This window comes from Phascolarctos cinereus, unplaced genomic scaffold (assembly GCF_003287225.1).
Source record: "Phascolarctos cinereus isolate Bilbo 61053 unplaced genomic scaffold, phaCin_HiC Scaffold_2;HRSCAF=192, whole genome shotgun sequence".
Lineage (NCBI taxonomy): Eukaryota > Metazoa > Chordata > Mammalia > Diprotodontia > Phascolarctidae > Phascolarctos > Phascolarctos cinereus.
This window is the reverse complement of record NW_027555625.1, coordinates 120,264,627-120,281,754: the sequence shown is the minus strand read 5'-3', so window position 1 is coordinate 120,281,754 and position 17,128 is coordinate 120,264,627. Positions and strand designations below refer to the sequence as shown.

General features: G+C 37.3%; 1 protein-coding gene across 2 annotated transcripts in view; it reads right to left on the bottom strand.

Moving 5' to 3' along the window:
* The window catches only part of NFU1 (NFU1 iron-sulfur cluster scaffold), a 50,462-nt gene that overhangs the window by 18,602 nt on the left and 14,732 nt on the right, over positions 1-17,128 (bottom strand). Inside the window, exons 4-5 of one of the 2 annotated variants that reach the window (XM_078149557.1) lie at positions 5,958-6,008; positions 5,310-5,376 (exon numbers count right to left, since the gene is read on the bottom strand). In XM_078149557.1, the coding sequence (XP_078005683.1) occupies positions 5,310-5,376; positions 5,958-6,008 (118 nt within the window). The remainder of the gene's footprint in view (positions 1-5,309; positions 5,377-5,957; positions 6,009-17,128) is intronic. The other variant, XM_020985374.2, reaches the window with a different exon arrangement.

Here is a 17,128-nt window from a genome sequence, read left to right as displayed (position 1 = left end):
CCCCTCCTGATCCGCCAAAATACTAATGTTGTCTACCAAATCACTTCGTACTTACCTTGTATATATATTGGTATTAACTTACTGTTGTATGTGTTATTTCCCCTGTGATGTATAAGCTTCTTGAGGGCAGAAACTATTTCATTTCTGCTTCTGTACACCATGGCCTGCCCTAGGATACTGACTGGCACATAATAAGCGGTTAATAAATGCTTTATGACTGCTTGAAGACAAAGTCCTGCCTTCAGGGAGCTCACAATCTACAGAGGTTCCTCATTATCCAAGTATTCATTATCTGAGTAATGATGTTTGTTTTGGTCCTGACATGTGATTCCACTAATATAGGAAAATCCTATTATTGAAATCTCTCTCTTAATGCAGTTCAGCAACTGATCTGTAATATAATCTTAGAAAGTTGTTTGGGGCACCAAGAATGTAAGTCACTTAGCAGTTTGTGTAAAAGGCAGGACTTAAACTCAGGCCTTTCTAATACAAAGGCTGGCCAGCACCCAGGCTGACTCTTTTATCCTCTAAGCCCTTCATGATCCCTTCACAACTGCCAGGGCCCTCCCTCCCTAATTACCTTATACTTACTTTGTATTAGTTGTGTTTATATTTATTCTGTATATACTTACAGAAGGAATGCACACTACTTGAGAGTAGGGATTGTTTAATTTTTCTGTCTTTGTTTCCCCAGCTTGTAGCACAGTGCCTAGCCCACAGTAGACTCTTAATGCCTTATGGTTGTTATTTGATTAATTATGCCACGGTGCTTTCCTACAAGGTTGCAGGTTGCATAAGGAAGGAAGACCTCATAAGCTGACCCCTTATAAAATTAATCTCTACTTGAACATTAGCATCTATCCAATCAACGAACATCTTGATTTTGTGAGTCAGCCTTCAGAGTGTTGGTAGGCACTTCAAAAATGAAGAATATCAAAGAATTATGAGGGGCCACTGAGAAAACTAGTGAAATCCCTGAACATTTTTGCAAATTGACCCTTTTTATGATCCTGCTATAGAAGTCAAATGAGAAATGAAAGAAATTGTATTCATATAATTTGTCATAAAAATTGTGTCCACTCCAAATGAACATTTGATTCATTGATTGTTCTAAAAATTACTGCATAGTTAAAATTATTACCTAAGTTTTGTTAAAGATATATTTTAATAATTTTAGTTTCATTTTTCAAGATAAAGTCCCAATCACGTCTTTTCCCCTCACTATTTACTAAGAAATATGGGTCCCCATTTTAAGTGAATTTTCTTTAAGCAGATTTTTCCTATTTCAGTTACAGTTAGATAACAAAGACCTCTTGTAGGTATAGAGATGAGACATGCAATAAATAATAAAGATCTTGAAGGTCTGACAAAAAGTACTATACATATATTATTTTAATCTCACAACAATCCTGTGAGGTAAATCCTATAGATATTATTATGATTCTCAGGTTGTACAGAGGAGAAAAATAAAGACTCAGGGAAGGGTATGTGACTTGCCCATAGTCACTATGTCTATGTAACTGTCGGAGTCAGAAGTAGAATCCAGATTCCAAATTAGCGCTCCTTACTCTTTCCTACAGAAGTGTCAGAGACAACGGCTGCTACTGGACGTTAGAGAAGTGATTATATTCAACTGAAGTAATTAGGAAACAGCTTCAGTAAAGGAGGAAGGTTTGAGCTGCTAAGAGTCTGACAGGTAGAAATTTGGGAGGAAGGTATTCCTCCCAAGGTCAGAAAGAACTTAAATAAAAATACAGAAATTTAAAAATGTGGGAAGATGATGAATAGACTGGGCTGATGGATTGATACAGGTGTGTGTGGTTAGAAGTAAGTTTGGCAAGGTATGCTGGAGCTGAATTATTGAATCCCTCACATTCACTGTTTCTTGTAGTATAATAATATTCCACTATATTCATATGTAATAATTTTTCAGATTGCTCAACCAAAGAGAACTCATTTTGTTTCTATTTCTTTGCCTCCACCAAAAGTGCTGCTATGAATATTTCAGTACCAATAAAAGCAATCAAGTAATTAATTTTTGGGGAAAAAAACCCAAAATGCTGGGGACATTACAGATAAAAGCGGCAGCGGGGTGGAAGAAAGCACTAAGATGATTAGAACTTTTTAGTCTGAAAAGGATATGGTGACAGCGTTTACAATTATGGGGGCATGGAGTTTGTAAATACCAACTCTTTTGCCAAATATCAGAAACCAGAACTTGGGGATACTATTTGAAGTTTGAAAGAGGCAACTTAATAAAAAATAGAAAAATACTACTGAACAACACAAGTATTTTCAATTTTACAAATAGCCTATATATAGGGGATATCCATAATTGGTCAGGTCAATGTTAAGAGTAGCTGTATTCTTCAAAATGTCCTTTAAGTTCTACTATAATAAAATAATTGAGTAAATGAATCACAGATTTGATCTACCATGGTCATTTTTATGTCATGAGGTAGTTTCCATGGTTGCTTGTGAAAACTAAAAATGGAGGTTCTTTTTAAAAAATTAAATTAAAATGTTTTTTTATTACATTTTAAGTTTCAAGCTGTTTCTCTCCCTCCCCCTCCACACTAGAGAAAGCTACCATTTGACACAGATATACACACACACACATATATGTATATACACATGTATATATGTGTATATACGTAAATATATGTGTATATGTGCGTATAAAACCACACCATGCATACTTCTATTTATCAGTTTTCTCTAGAGATGGATATCAGCATCTTTCATAGGTCCTTTGTAGCGACTTGAATATCTTAATACTCAGACTGGCTTAGTCATCCAGTTATTCTTTGACCAATACTGCTGTTACTGCATACAACGTTCTTCTTGGTTCTGCTCATTTTACTCTTCGTTGTTTCATGCAAGTCTTTCCACATTTTTCTAAAATCAACCTGCTCATCATTTCTTATAGCACAGTAATATTCTACCACTATCACATACCACAACTTGTTTTGCTATTCCCCAACTGATGAGTATCCCTTTAATTTCCAGTTCTTTGCCATCACAAAGAGAGCTGCTACAAATATTTTAGAATATATAGGTTCTTTTCCTTTTTCCCTGATCACCTTGGGAAACAGACCTAATAGTGATATTGCTGGGCCAAAGGGTATACAGTTTTATAATTCTTTGGGCATAGTTCCAGATTGCTCTACAAAATGGTTCACATCAAGTGTATTAATATCCCAATTTTTCTACATCCCTTCCAACATTTGTAATTTTCCCCTTCTTTCATTTTAGTCAATCTGATAGGTGTGAGATGATATCTCAAAGTTGTTTCAATTTGCATTTCTCTAATCAATAATGATTTAGAGCATTTTTTCACATGACTATATATAGCTTTGATTTCTTCATCTAACAGCTGCCTGCTCATATCCTCTGACCATTTATAAATTGGAGAATGACTCATATTCTCACAAATTTGACAAAGTTCTTTATATATTTGAGATGAGACCTTTATCAAAGAAACTATCCATAAAATTTTTTTCCCAATCTTCTGCTTTCCTTATAATCTTGGCTGCATTGGTTTTATCTGTATAATGTCTTTTTAATTTAATCAAAATTATCCATTTTATATCTCACAATGTTCTCTATCTCTTATTTATTCATAAATTCTTTTCCTATCCATAAGTCTGACAGGTAACGGTTTCCATGTTGTTCTAATTTACTTATGATATCTCCCTTTACATACAGGCCATGTTTCCATTTTGGCCTTACCTTGGTACATGGTGTAAGATATTGGTCTGTACCTAGTTTCTGCCAGACTACTATCCAGTTTTCCCAACAATTTTTGCCAAAGAGTGAGTTCTTATCCCAAAATCTTAGATCTTTACATTTGTCAAACACAAGTTACTGTAATCATTCTCTACTGTGTATTATATGTCTACTCCACTCTATTGAGCTACCTTTCTCTTTCTTAGCCAGCACCAGATAGTTTTGATAATTGCCACCTTATAATACAGTTTAAGATGCGGTACTACTAAACCTTTTTACCTTTACATTTTTCTCATTAATTGCCTTGATATTCTTGATCTTTTGTTCTTCCAAATGAATTCTGTTATTATTTTGCTTGGTCAATAAAATAATTTTTGATAATTTAATGGGATGGCATTGAATAAGTATATCAGTTTAGGTAAAATTGTCATTTTTATTATGTTGCCTTGGACTACCAATGAATAATTAATATTTCTTCAATTATTTAAATCTGACTTTATTTGTATAAAAGTGTTATAATTATGTGCATGTAGTTCCTAGGTTTGTCTTGGGCAGATATACTCCCATGTATTTCATGTTGTCTATGGTTATTTTAAATGAGGTATCTCTTACTACCTCTTCTTGCAGGATTGTTGATGACATATAGAAATGCTGATGATTTACATAAGTTTATTTTATATCCTGCTACTTTGATAAAATTATTAATTGTTTTAATGTTTTAGTTGAATCTCTAGGATTTTCCAAGTATATCATCATATGTCTACAAAAAGAGACAGTTTTATTACCTTATTGGCCATTCCGATTCCTTCAATTTCTTTTTCTTCTCTTATTGCTATTGCTAGCATTTCTAATACAATATTGAGCAATACTGGTGATAATGGGCTTCCTTGTTTCAGTCTGAAGCTGACTGGCTTTTCCCCATTATAAATTAATGCTTGCTGATAGTTTTAGATAAATGCTTTTTATCATCTTCAGGAAAAATCCATTTATACCTATGCTTTCAAGTGTCTTTAACAGGAATGTGTGTTGCATTTTATCTAGGAATGTTGCATTTACATGCATTAGGGAAACTGGTCTATAATTTTCTTCCTCTGTTTTTGCTCTTCTTGGTTTAGGTATTAGAACCGCATTTGTTTCATAAGGGCAGTTTGGTGGAACTCCTTCTTTGCCTATTATTCTAATTAATTTATTTAATATTAGAATTGCTTGATCTTTAAAATATTTGGCAGAATTCACTTGTAAATCCATCTGGTCCTGAATGCTTTTTCCTTAGGAAGCTCACTTATGGCCTATTCAATTTCTTTTTCTAAAATACGTTTATTTAGTTATTTTATTTCCTCTTCTGTTAATCTAGGCAGTTTATATCTTTGTAAGTATTCTTCTGTTTCACTTGAATTGTTAAATTTATTGACATATAAAAAGGAACATACTAACGAAACAGTTTAATCTTACTGAAGATGTTTAATCATAGACCAGGCAGCACTATTACTAAGACAGAGTGGAGAATTAGATGGGCAGATAATTGCACTTGGAAATGTCTGAAAACATTTCTAGGCCTATTTTCTGATTTTTACCCTTACCTTTGTGACGGTGATGAAATCTGGTCCAAAGAAGACACTTTTCACTCCTTCAATCCTGAATAACTGTCTAAAATTAAAGGGGGAAAAACAGAATTTTTCTCATTAGTAAGACTCAAAAAGGCACACTGGCTAGAGAGCTACCTTGGAAGTCAGAAAGACTTGAGTCCAAGTGCCACCTCACACATATCCTGGCTGTGTGATGTCTCTCAGTGCTCCCAGGCCTGCAAGTTGCAGAGCTACTGTCTATCTGTAGTGATATGATAGAGCCCCTCACTGGATGCTCTCTACTGGATAAAATGTTAGATCCATACAAACAAAAATAAAGACTAAAGAATCTTGTGAACTACGAATTAAATTAGAAATATAACTTCTAGGGCAGCTAGGTGGCGCACTGGACAGAGCTCCAGACTTGGAGTCAGGAGGACCTGAGTTCAAATCCGGCTACAGACAGTTGACATTTACTAGCTGTGTGACCCTGGGCAAGTAACTTAACCCTGACTGCTCACCAAAAAGCCAAAATAAAAAAAAAGTATGACTTCCCCTCCTCACATCAAAAGACAAGATGGGGGCAACTAGGTGGTGCAGTAGATAGAGCACTGTCCCTGGAGTCAGGAGGACCTGAGTTCAAATCCAGCCTCAGATACTTACTGTGTGACTGTGGGCAAGTTACTTAACCCCACTGCCTCTCCCTCTACTCCCCTGCAAAAACAAACAAACAAACAAAAAAGACAAGATGATAGCTGATAGTTTTAAAGTGCCTTCATTTGTCTAAAGTCATATCATCTGAAAGTAATAGTCAGGACTAAAATTCCAACCCCTCCCTACAGTGTACACCTACTCAAAATTTTCCTATTTGGGTAAAGGCACCACCATTCTTCCACTCTTCCAAGTCTGTAATCTTGGAATCATTTCTGACTCTTCACTTACTCTCATTTCATTTCAGATCTTATCAATTATTCTGTCTTCACAACATCTCTCACATCTATCTCCATCTCAGCACTCACAAGCCACCACTTTAGCTCACACCATCATCATCATCTTTGTTTTTTCTTTTTTAATTTAACTCACACCAAATAAAAGGAACATTTCCATATACAAAGCAGAAAAAAAAGACTATATATGAAGCCACAAATCTGTATTATGAACAGCTTCCTTTTCTCTTCAGACATATAAATTCAACATGTTATCTTTAATAACTGTCTAACTTGTCTGTGTTTACTGACTTTTGTTCTATTCTCTTTCATGCATTTTAAGTGCTTCAATTACCCTCTTTTGTTACCACCCATTTTAGACCCCCTCTGACCTGTCAACTCTTCCTTCTAATGTTGGAAGAAAAATAAAACCCTTGTACCAGATATGCACAGTCCTGCAAAACATATTTCTATATCGTACATGCCCAAAAATGTACATCTCAATCAGTACCTTGAAATCATTATGTTTCTATCAGGAAGTAGGTAGTGGGTTTCATTATCTACCTAGTCCTTGGGAATCACTGTTGCTCACTGCATTAATCACTGTTCTGAAGTCTTTTAAAATTATTTTTATTTAGCCCACTGTTGTTAATGTATAAACTGTTCTCCAGGTTCTGCTCACTATACTCTGAATCACTTCATATAAGTCTTTCCAGCTTTGTCTGAAATTGTTCCTTTCATAATTTCTCATGATACAATAATATATTTAATTTGTATACCACAATTTATCCAGAAATATCCTAATTGATATGTACTCCTTAGTTTCCAGCTATTTGCACTACAAAAACAGCTACTATAAATATTTTTGTATATATGGGTCCTTTTCTTCTTTATTTTTTCTCTTTGGGTGTATAGGCCTAGTATTGGTATAACTGACTGAAGGGACATGGAATGGTGAAAAGTGTGGAAAGATTTTCCTTTAAAGAATAGCTGAAACAATTAGATATTTATTCTAGATAAGTTAGAAGTTAAAAAGTTAGAAGAGATATGATTTGTATCTTCAAATATTTGAAGGACTATTACACAAAAAAGGGATTAGGTTTATTCTGAGTAATTCCACAGGGCAGAATTATGATGAATGAGTAAAATTTATAGGGAGGAAATACAAGGAAAATCTTTCTAAAATTTAGAGTTGGCTAACAAAAAAAAAAAAAAAGGAAATGCTTTGTGAGGCAGTGAATTTCCCACCACAGGAAGTGCTGAAGCAAAGATGACCTGTCAGGGGTGCTTCTGAGGAGCTTTTTACATGGGGTAGGAGGTTGTGTATGTGATTTCTGAATTTCCTTAAAAATCTAAAAGAAAGATTTTCTGTGACTCATACCCACTTAAAATAGAGAGCTGTATGATTAACTGCATGACTGTCACTGGGAAGAGAGTTAAAATAATTAAAACAAATCAGCCCCAGAAGGTTTATATTCAAAGAATCCCAGAATCTTAGCAATGGAAGGATTCTTACAGCCCCCACAGTTACTTTGTACATGCTTTGTATTTACTTATATTTTTGTATGCTGTTTTTCCCAAAGGAAAACTCTTGAAGGGTAAGGACTGTCTGTTTATCTTTGTGATCCTAGTAGACAGTACAGTATTTGACACATAGTACCTGCCTAATAAATTCTTGGGTTTTTTTTTTTTGGCTAGGCAATGAGGTTAAGTGACTTGCCCAGGATCACACAGCTAGTCAAGTGTCTGAGGCTGCATTTGAACTCAGGTCCTCCTGACTCCAGGGCCAGTGCTCTATTGCGCCACCTAGCTGCCCCCTAATATATTCTTCAATTAAGCTAAATGGCTTTAAGGAATCACTCACTGAGACATGGCCAGTGGATTGTACATGTGAGTTACATCTTAGACTTAGTCTTCAAAAGAGAGCAAGCAGAGATTTGAGAATGAAAAAGGTGAGAGCTGAGAGACGCAAAGAAGAGACAGAGATGCATGCTCTAATTTGCTGAAGAAAAGGCTCTCACAAAAGACAAAAAATGATGCTTATGGTTCCTGTGAAAGTAGTGCCCTATTATGTAAACTTAAGGACAGAGACTACTAAGGAAGTGCTAATGGCAAAGTGCTATTTTTTTTTCTAAGACGAGAAGTCATCTCCCCTAATTGCTAGCCCTTGATTCCACCCTGGCGCATCATTCCTCCTCTCTATTCTCCTGGTCCCCTCCCCCTTTCATGTATACTCCCACTGTATAGCATAGTCCCACCAAAAATAACAACAAAACAAAAAAACCCATTGTTTCACCTGTAGATGGGATGTCACCAAGTTCTGTCCATAATGCCCCGGACTGCCTCTTTTCAGTTGCCTCTACCAGATTAACACCTTCACTGCCGTCTCCTTGTGTACATTTATAAGAAGTCTCTTACTGATACCTCTGTTGTCACTGCTGTAGCTGCTGTCCTTGGCTGCTTCATTTATTGACTTCTCATGCATTTATGTTGTTTGAGGTACTGGAGAAGCAAATAACTTCAATTCTGGGTTTTTTTCCTAAAAAATGTTTCAAACTCTTCTTTATGATTGAACAACTATCTTTCGAACTGTATGATTAAGCTTATATTTCTATGACAGTTCACCCTGGGCTGCATATTGAGCTCCAATGCTCTTTGGAACACATAATTCCATTCCCTCCTCTTTTTTCTAGTGGATATGGAATATTCTTGCATTATTCAAAAGTCCTTTCCTCTGTCTTTAATGGTTTTTCTCTTGGTGGCTTGTAGAACTTGTTTCTGAATTAAAATATTAAATTTACCACTATGTGTCTTGAAATATGCTCCCGTGGTTTTTTTCTGGATGTAATCTGTGAATTCTTTCAATTGAAATTTCATTTCCTATGTTCAGAAGTTTTGAGCAATTCTCTTCTATTATTTCCTTCATTAAGGTGTCGAGATTTTTTTGTCCTGTCCTCTTCAGAGACCTGTGATCCTTAGGGTTGTCTACACATCCTGCCTTTGAGATCCATATGTTTTGCTTGCATACCAGGCATATTTTTTTAAATTTTTTTTTCTTCTCTTCTTCTAGGTTGACCTTCACTTCTGTGCATTTGCATTCCCTATCTATTGTTCTCTCTTTTGTTTCTTTAGTGAGGCTTGTCATTGCAGATTCAAGTTGTTTTATTCTGTTCATTCATTTTGCAGTACAACACAGAAATTCTGCTTTCATATTTTTCTTCTAAACCACTCAGAAACAGCATAATGTGGTTCCATGTTCTTCTCAATTCTCAGGTCCTCTGTCTCATCAAGTGTTAGAACATTTTCCTTCATTCTGCAGTATTTATTCATAGATGCCTGAACCCATTTGCTAGATCTGGAGGCCATTATTTCTTTCTGTGATTATTGTTTTTCCTGTTGAGTTATCTGTTTATATTCAAGATCTCTGAGATTTCCTCCTCCTAAAATCTTTTTGGTACCCTCAGTCTCTCCTCTCCTACCCTCTTCCCCTTATTTTCCTTTCCTTTCCTCACTTCCTAATGCCCTCCCCTCTGATTGTGGTTTCCTTTGGGGCTGGATCTCAGAGTGTTTCAGCCTCCTCCCACACTGGACAATTCACCACCAGCCTAGGTCTCTGCCCCAGCTGTCTTTTAGGTGGTCAGAATGGGCCCCACTCGGGTGCTATGCTGCTTCCCTCAGGCTTGGTGGAGTGCTGCACAGTAGGTTTCCTGTGCTGGTGACTTGTCCCAATCTCTCAGTTCCTTAGTTCTCTGCCATGGCACCGGCAGCTCAGAGCCCACTTTCCCTGGCACCAGCAAATTCTGCTTTCCCAATCATCGGCAGCTCAGAGCCTATTTCCTATGGCACTGGCAGTTCAGAGCTTGGCAGCCCTGGTGCTTCTGGATTACAGCTCCTGGCAGTCTTTTGTTCCTAATGGCATATGACCAAACTGGCTACTGAGGCCCAAAGAAACTTCCCCAGCCTAAAGCCCTGAAAAGAGAGAGGCAGAAGCAGGGCACAGACCTGGGTTTGGATATGAGCCTGTGTCACGTCCGTGGGTCTTTTAGTGAAGTCTTGCTGCCGGGAGCATGGCATGTGGAGATGGTCAGTAAGTGTCAATCCTTGGGTCTTGTTTTTGTTTTTGAATCATCTTTTTTTAACCTCTTTTTAAAAAACTGTCCCCCCTTTTAAAACATCTTCCACATGTCTTAGACCATGGAAACAGCTAAAGGTGTTTTATCTTTGGTGCCAAATTTTGGAGAGGTTTGAGAGGTCGTGGGGATTGGAGAAAATGTCTCGTCTGCTATCTTGTTGCTCATGTCACCTAGAAATCTGGTAATGGCAAAGTGATGAAAAGATGAATGGTGCCCAAAAGGTTAGGAGCGAGTCACATAGAACCTCAGGGAAATCACTTTGGAATAGACTGCAACAGGAGGACTTGATGGTAGCAGGAGATAATTTCTCGATTAGAAATGATGCTAATGCTAATTTCTCTAGTCAGAATGTTCTCTCCGGTCAGAAGCAAGAAATAAGTTACCTTGGATAGGTCAAAGGAAGGACAATTTATAAACATAATTAAAAAACAAAACAAAACCCACACACATGAGGCAGAAGCCCAAGAAATGTGAATACCTAGGTGCAACGAACACAGAGAAAATTGAGGCAATGCAGCCACAGAAGAGAATCTTATTCTTGCTATGGAAAACTATTGGACAAACACATGGAGACTGTTTTTACTTTGAAATGACCCATGTTCAAGCTAGTAGAGGTCCTATACTCTTATAACAGAGAGAAGACAATGTTGTATAATACTGCATAATCTATTGTTCTGAATAAAATCTGATATCTGTAATAGTTTCATAGTAGTATGTAACAGTATGATATCAAGTAAATAGAACTTCATTTAAAAAATGTTACCAAAAGAAAAGGCCCCTTTCTAGAGATAAAAGAAGAGTTCTACTGACTCTTGGGTAGGGTGTGAAGCCTTTGTGTTTTGCATTTTCTGTCAGTCTGCTTGAATTTGATGTATTGTTAGGCCAACTATTTAGATGGCCCCTTTTATTTTTCCTGCAAAGACCTAGATATAAACAAAATTTAGGTGTTCTCAAAGGAAATCTTAGGTGGGTGTACAAAATAAAGAATTATTTGTTAGAACCACTCTACAATATAACATTTTCCATGTAAACCCAGAGCTGCAGTTCTGGAACATAATTATACCATGTCTTACAGTCTCAAATGTGCCACACCTTATGATTCAGCAATCTCTTACTAGAAGCTCAAAAAACTTATGCTTCAGATATGTTACATGAAATAAATCTTATTTTATAGCTTTTTATCATTAATATTTCTGCTAATATTGCTCTAAAATAGCAGGAGGGGACAAGGATGAGTACTTGTCCTGTCCCCATATGTTGTCCCTCTCATCACACAGGGCCCAATAATAGCCAGGGTTCCTGCTCTGTGATGGTCTCAATGATTAAGGCAATACGGTACAATGGAAAGAATAATGGCTATTGTATGGGAAGTCATTAACAGCTAGAAGGACCAGGAAAGATCTCCTGCAGATGGTGCAACTTGAGCTGAATTCTGGAGGCTACAGTGAGGATGAACAGATGTATGAGGAATGAGCTACTGGTGAAATAAAAGGAGATTATGATTAGGTAAAGTAGAAAACTGTTTAAAGTTGAACAAGTTAACATATATCAAGAATGGGAAGGAAAGTGAAGCCAGAGAAGCAGTGATGGCTTAGGATAGTACTGAATGGTGGAAGAACTGGAGGTGGGAGAGACTGAAAGTGGTGAGACCCGAAATAAGTCTGTTAATAGCACAGGTGAATGGTAACAAGGGCCAAACCAAGTTGATGGCAATAGGAAATGTAGGTGATGTTTTTGGGAGACATTTCATAGACAGAACTGACAGGGTCTTATAACTGACTGAACGAGAGGCAAGAGAAAAGGAATAGTCAAAGATAATCTAAAAGTGACCAATATGACAGACTGAATGAATAGTATTGACAAAGACAGAAATAATGAGATCAGAAGAGGGAAAGGTTTTGGACACATCAGTAAGTTAGAAGTGTTAGTGGTATACCCAAATAAAAACTGCCTGAAGTCAGTTGGAGTTGGAGGTCGGAGCGCAGAAGACAAGTCAAGAGCAGATATATAGAATTAAGAATTATCTCCACAGAGGTAGTAGTTGAAGCGGTGGGAGTGAATAAGCTTGACAAGAAAGGGTGTGTAGACAGAGAAGAGGATTAAAGACAGACTTTTCTGGAATGCTTATATTAATTTGTTAGGAGAAACTGAATCAGAGGATTCAGAGAAGTTACAATTAGAAAACTAGAAGAACGACTAGGAGAATGTAATACATTTGAAACTAAGAAAAGAACATTCATTATAAGGAGGCAGTCAACAGTGTCAAAAGCTACTGAGAAGCTGATGATAAGGACTGGAAAAAGGCTTCTGGGTCTAGAGACTGCTGATCTTTGGGAGCAATTTCAGTAGAGGAGTGTGGGAAGAAGTCTGAGTGAAAGGGTTTAAGGAAAGAGTAGACAATGAGAAAGTAGAGGTATAGGTTTTTACAAATTTTAAAAGAAATTTAATAATGGGAAAAGAGATGGGGCAGTAACTGGCTCAGAAAGACCTAAGTATATTTGTAGGTAGAGGGAAAGGAGCCAGTATTGAGGGACAGACTGAATATTATTGAGACAGTGAGAATGACTTTTGTGCAAGGTCCTGGAAGAACCCAGAAGAAGCCTCTGATCTCCACCCCAAATCTTTAATACAGGATACCTATCCTCAGTTCCTCCAACCATTGCTCATCAAAAGGGGCTTCCATTCTCTACCACCCCAGGCATCTTGCTCCAGATAAACTCCATTTTGTCAGTGTTCTTATTAACATGAGGAACCTAGAATGGAACATATTACCAGATCATGGTTTTATCAGACTACATTGAGAATACTATTTCCTGGGGCAGCTAGGTGGCGTAGTGGACAGAGCACTGGCCCTGAAGTCAGGAGGATCTGAGTTCAAATACGGCCTCAGACCAAACACTTGACACTTACTAGCTGTGTGACTCTGGGTGAGTCACTTAACCCCAATTGCCTTAAAAAAAAAAACAAAAGAAAGAGAATATTATTTCCCATAATCTAAACATCATTTCTTTATTGACACAATCTAAGAATGTGCTATCTTTTTTAGAAGTCTGGTTATACTTTGGGTTTGTATTTAAGCTCCCTGTCAATTAAATTCCCCAGGTCTTTCTCACATGAACCAAGTCTCATGGATCCTGAACATGTGCAGCAAACATTTTTAGGTCTAAATGAAGACTTTACATTTACCCTCATTAAATATAATCTTGTTAGTTTCAGTTCATTTTTTTGGCTAGTCAAGACCTTTCTGAATTCTGATTTTCATCAGCTCATCCAGCACACTTATCCCTTCCAGCTTTCCATTATCTGCAAATTTTCTATGTTTATTTTTATCCAAGTCATTTAAAAAAAGGGTACAAATAAGTGGCATCAGGACAGAGCCCTGTGACATACCACTGCTTCCTTATTCCAGGTGAACAGTGATTGTTTGTTGTTCAGTCCTGTCTGACTCTTCATAGCCCCATTTGGCAAAGATACTAGAGTACTTGCTGTTTCCTTCTCCAGCTCATTTTACAGAGAGGAATTGAGGCAAACAGGATTAAGTGACTTGCCCAGGGTCAAACAGCTAGTAAGTATCTGAGGCTGGATTTGAACTCAGGAAGATGAGTCTTTTTGATTCTAAGCCCAGTGCTCTACACCACTTTGCTGCCCCTTAACAGTGACTGGTTAACCAATATTCCCATATGATCCCAAATCAAACTTAACTATTATTCAGTTCACATTCCTTTATCTTGTTCACAAAGCTATACTGCAAGAACCTCTGCACGTATCTTGCTAAAATCAAGTTACACGTATCTGTGGCATCCCCTTATGATCTAACACTCTAGCAACCTGGAAATGAGATTAGCTTGGCATGAAGACTTATTCTGTCTTGACCTCACTATTAAGTGAATAATTCTTGTTTGTTTGTTTGTTTTATTTTAGGCAATTGGGGTTAACTGACTTGCCCAGGGTCACACAGCTAGTAAGCGTCAAGTGTTTGGTCTGAGGCCGGATTTGAACTCAGGTCTTCCTGACTTCAGGGCCAGTGCTCTATCCATTGTGCCACCTAGCTGCCCCTTAAGTGAATAATTCTTAAGGGCAGAGAAGCTGATAACTGAATTCTTTGAATTCAGGAAATGACACTGTTTCTAAAAGACTAAACTTAAAAAGGTTTTTTGCCACCTGGAGATGTGGCAGACATCATGTTAACTAAAATGTGAATCTGGATTAATTAGAAATTTTTAAAAATTACACCTGTACCTACACCTGTTCTGGGTGCCTGGAATCATGCATACAGTGGAGAGGCATAGAAAGATTAAGAGGATGTGTGTTACCTAATTATGTTCAGCACTTAGCAGCAGTTATAGATTCCTAAAAGTCTATTTTGATGGTATCTGAATCTAAAATCTCTTAGCATATTTTCTCTGAAAACCAAGCAAGAAGAGATTTAATTCAACATTCCCCTTTTCACAGTTTCATGATGTGACATACTTCACACTTACACAATGGCTCTTCTGTCCAACTAGCATATAAATTACGTTCCCTCACCAGCTTCCGAAAGCTAGGCTATTTCTGATGTCAGTAATACAACTGGTATCATATATGTTCTTTATTTCTGGGTTGGTTCCAGTTGGAATGGGTTCACAACTTGGTCTTGAAATGTCTAGAAATTCTGCTGTCTTTAAATATAGGGAGAATAGTTTCAATTGCTGTTAAACAACAAAAACATGGGAAAGGTTTTTACCACACTTAACACAGTAATGCACCAATTCACATTTTTTTTCTTAAAAAACATATTAGAAATTTACAGCAGTTCTCCTTGCAGCAGCTAAGAATGGGAAATTGAGGGAATGCTCATCAACTGGGGAATAGCTGAACAAGTTGTGGTATATGATTGTAATAGAACATTACTGTGCCATAAGAAATGATGAGCAGAATGATTTCAGAAAAACTTGGAAAGACTTACATGAGCTGATACAGAGTGAAGTGAGCAGAACCAGGAGTGCACTGTATATGCACTAAGAGCTATATTGTATGATGAACAACTATGAATGACTTAGGTATTCTCAGCAATACAATGATCCAAGAAAATTCCAAAGGTCTCATGATAAAAAATACTATCTGCCTCCAGAGAAAGAACTAATGGTGTCTGAATACAGTACTAAAGCATGTGATTTTTCATTTTTTTTCTCCTTTCCTTTCTTTTTTTGTTTTGAGTTTTTCCCACAAAATGACTAATACGGAAATGTTTTGCAAGATTACAAATGTATAACCTGTATCAGAATGCTTACCATCTCAGGGAGGGAAAGGGATAGAATTTGGAACTCAAAACTTAACAATGAATGTTAAAAATTATTTTTACATGTAATTGGAGAAAAAATAAAATATTAAAAACTATTAGAAGCTTTAGTCTTATTCAAGTTGTAGAGCTTCTTAATGAACTTTAATGAACATTTCTTAAGCACCTATTAAGTGCTAAGCACTGTGGTAAGCAATAGGTGAGAAACAAAGATTTTCCAATGATAAGAGTTCCTATTCTCTTTTTTTCCCTTTTTTTTTCTTTTCGGTAAGGCAATTAGGCTTAAGTGACTTGCCCAGGATCACACAGCTAGTAATTGTCAAACATTTGAGGCCAAATTTGAACTCAGGTCCTCCTGACTCCAAGGCCAGAGCTCTATACACTGTGCCACCTAGCTACCCCAAGAGTTCCTATTCTCATGAAGCTCACAATCTAGGAAAATAAAACACACAAATAACTATAATATAAACTACATATGCATGCAATAGTGGTTCAAACCAATGTTATGTGAGGCTTAAGAGGGGAAGAATTATTACTGACTAGGATTGATCTTGGAAGACTGTATGCAAACAACAATGTTTAAGTTCTGCCTTAAAGAATGGGTAGGATTTCAACAAGGTGAGATCAGAGACCCTGAAAAGGCACTGTAAGCACAGAAAATAGCTTGAGCAAAGGAATCAAGATAAGATAGTGGGGGGGGCCTGTACAGGCTACTTTGTTTGCTTCCTGTTCCCAAGGCTCCTTCCTCACTCTGATTGGAGAAGGTGAAAGTAGGACACTGGAGAGCTCTTTCCTAATTCTCTACCTTTTAAGGAGAGCTCTCAAGGAATTCACCTCATCATTTCCTACCCAGCTGACCTATAATAGCCCTAAATTCAGGCCTCTGGACTTTGCTGTTTGGGGCTTTCTACAGGGCTCTAGAGGCCATCCCTGGACCAGACCCACTCTGCACTGCCACCACTTCCTGAGACATATCTCCACTTGTTCCTGCTGCTTCTTTGCACCTTTCTTTCCTGCAGTGAAACGGGCCTCCCAAGATCCTCACAAGACACAACCAACCTAATAATGATAATAGCGAACATGTACATAGTGCTGACTATGTGCTAGGCACTGGACTAAGTGCTTTATACACAAAATCTCATTTGATACTCACAACTACCCTGGAAGGAGATACAATTATTATCCCTAATTTACAATTGAGGAAACTGAGGCAGACAGAGGTTAAGTGACTTGTCCAGGCTCACATAATTAGCAAGTGTCTGAAGCTAGATATGAACACAGATGTTCCTGACTTCAGGCCTAGTGTTCTAACGACTGGGTCACCTAGCTGCCATGAGGTTAGACCTCAAGGAAGGACTCTAAGCAATCTAATCATCAGCCTCTCTCTACAGACCTCTCAATGGTTAGCATACTCCACTACCCCTAACTCTGCCCATCCCAAGGTTTTTGATCCTCACACAAACCATCTCTTCACTTCCTTCCTTCTCACTGTCTCTC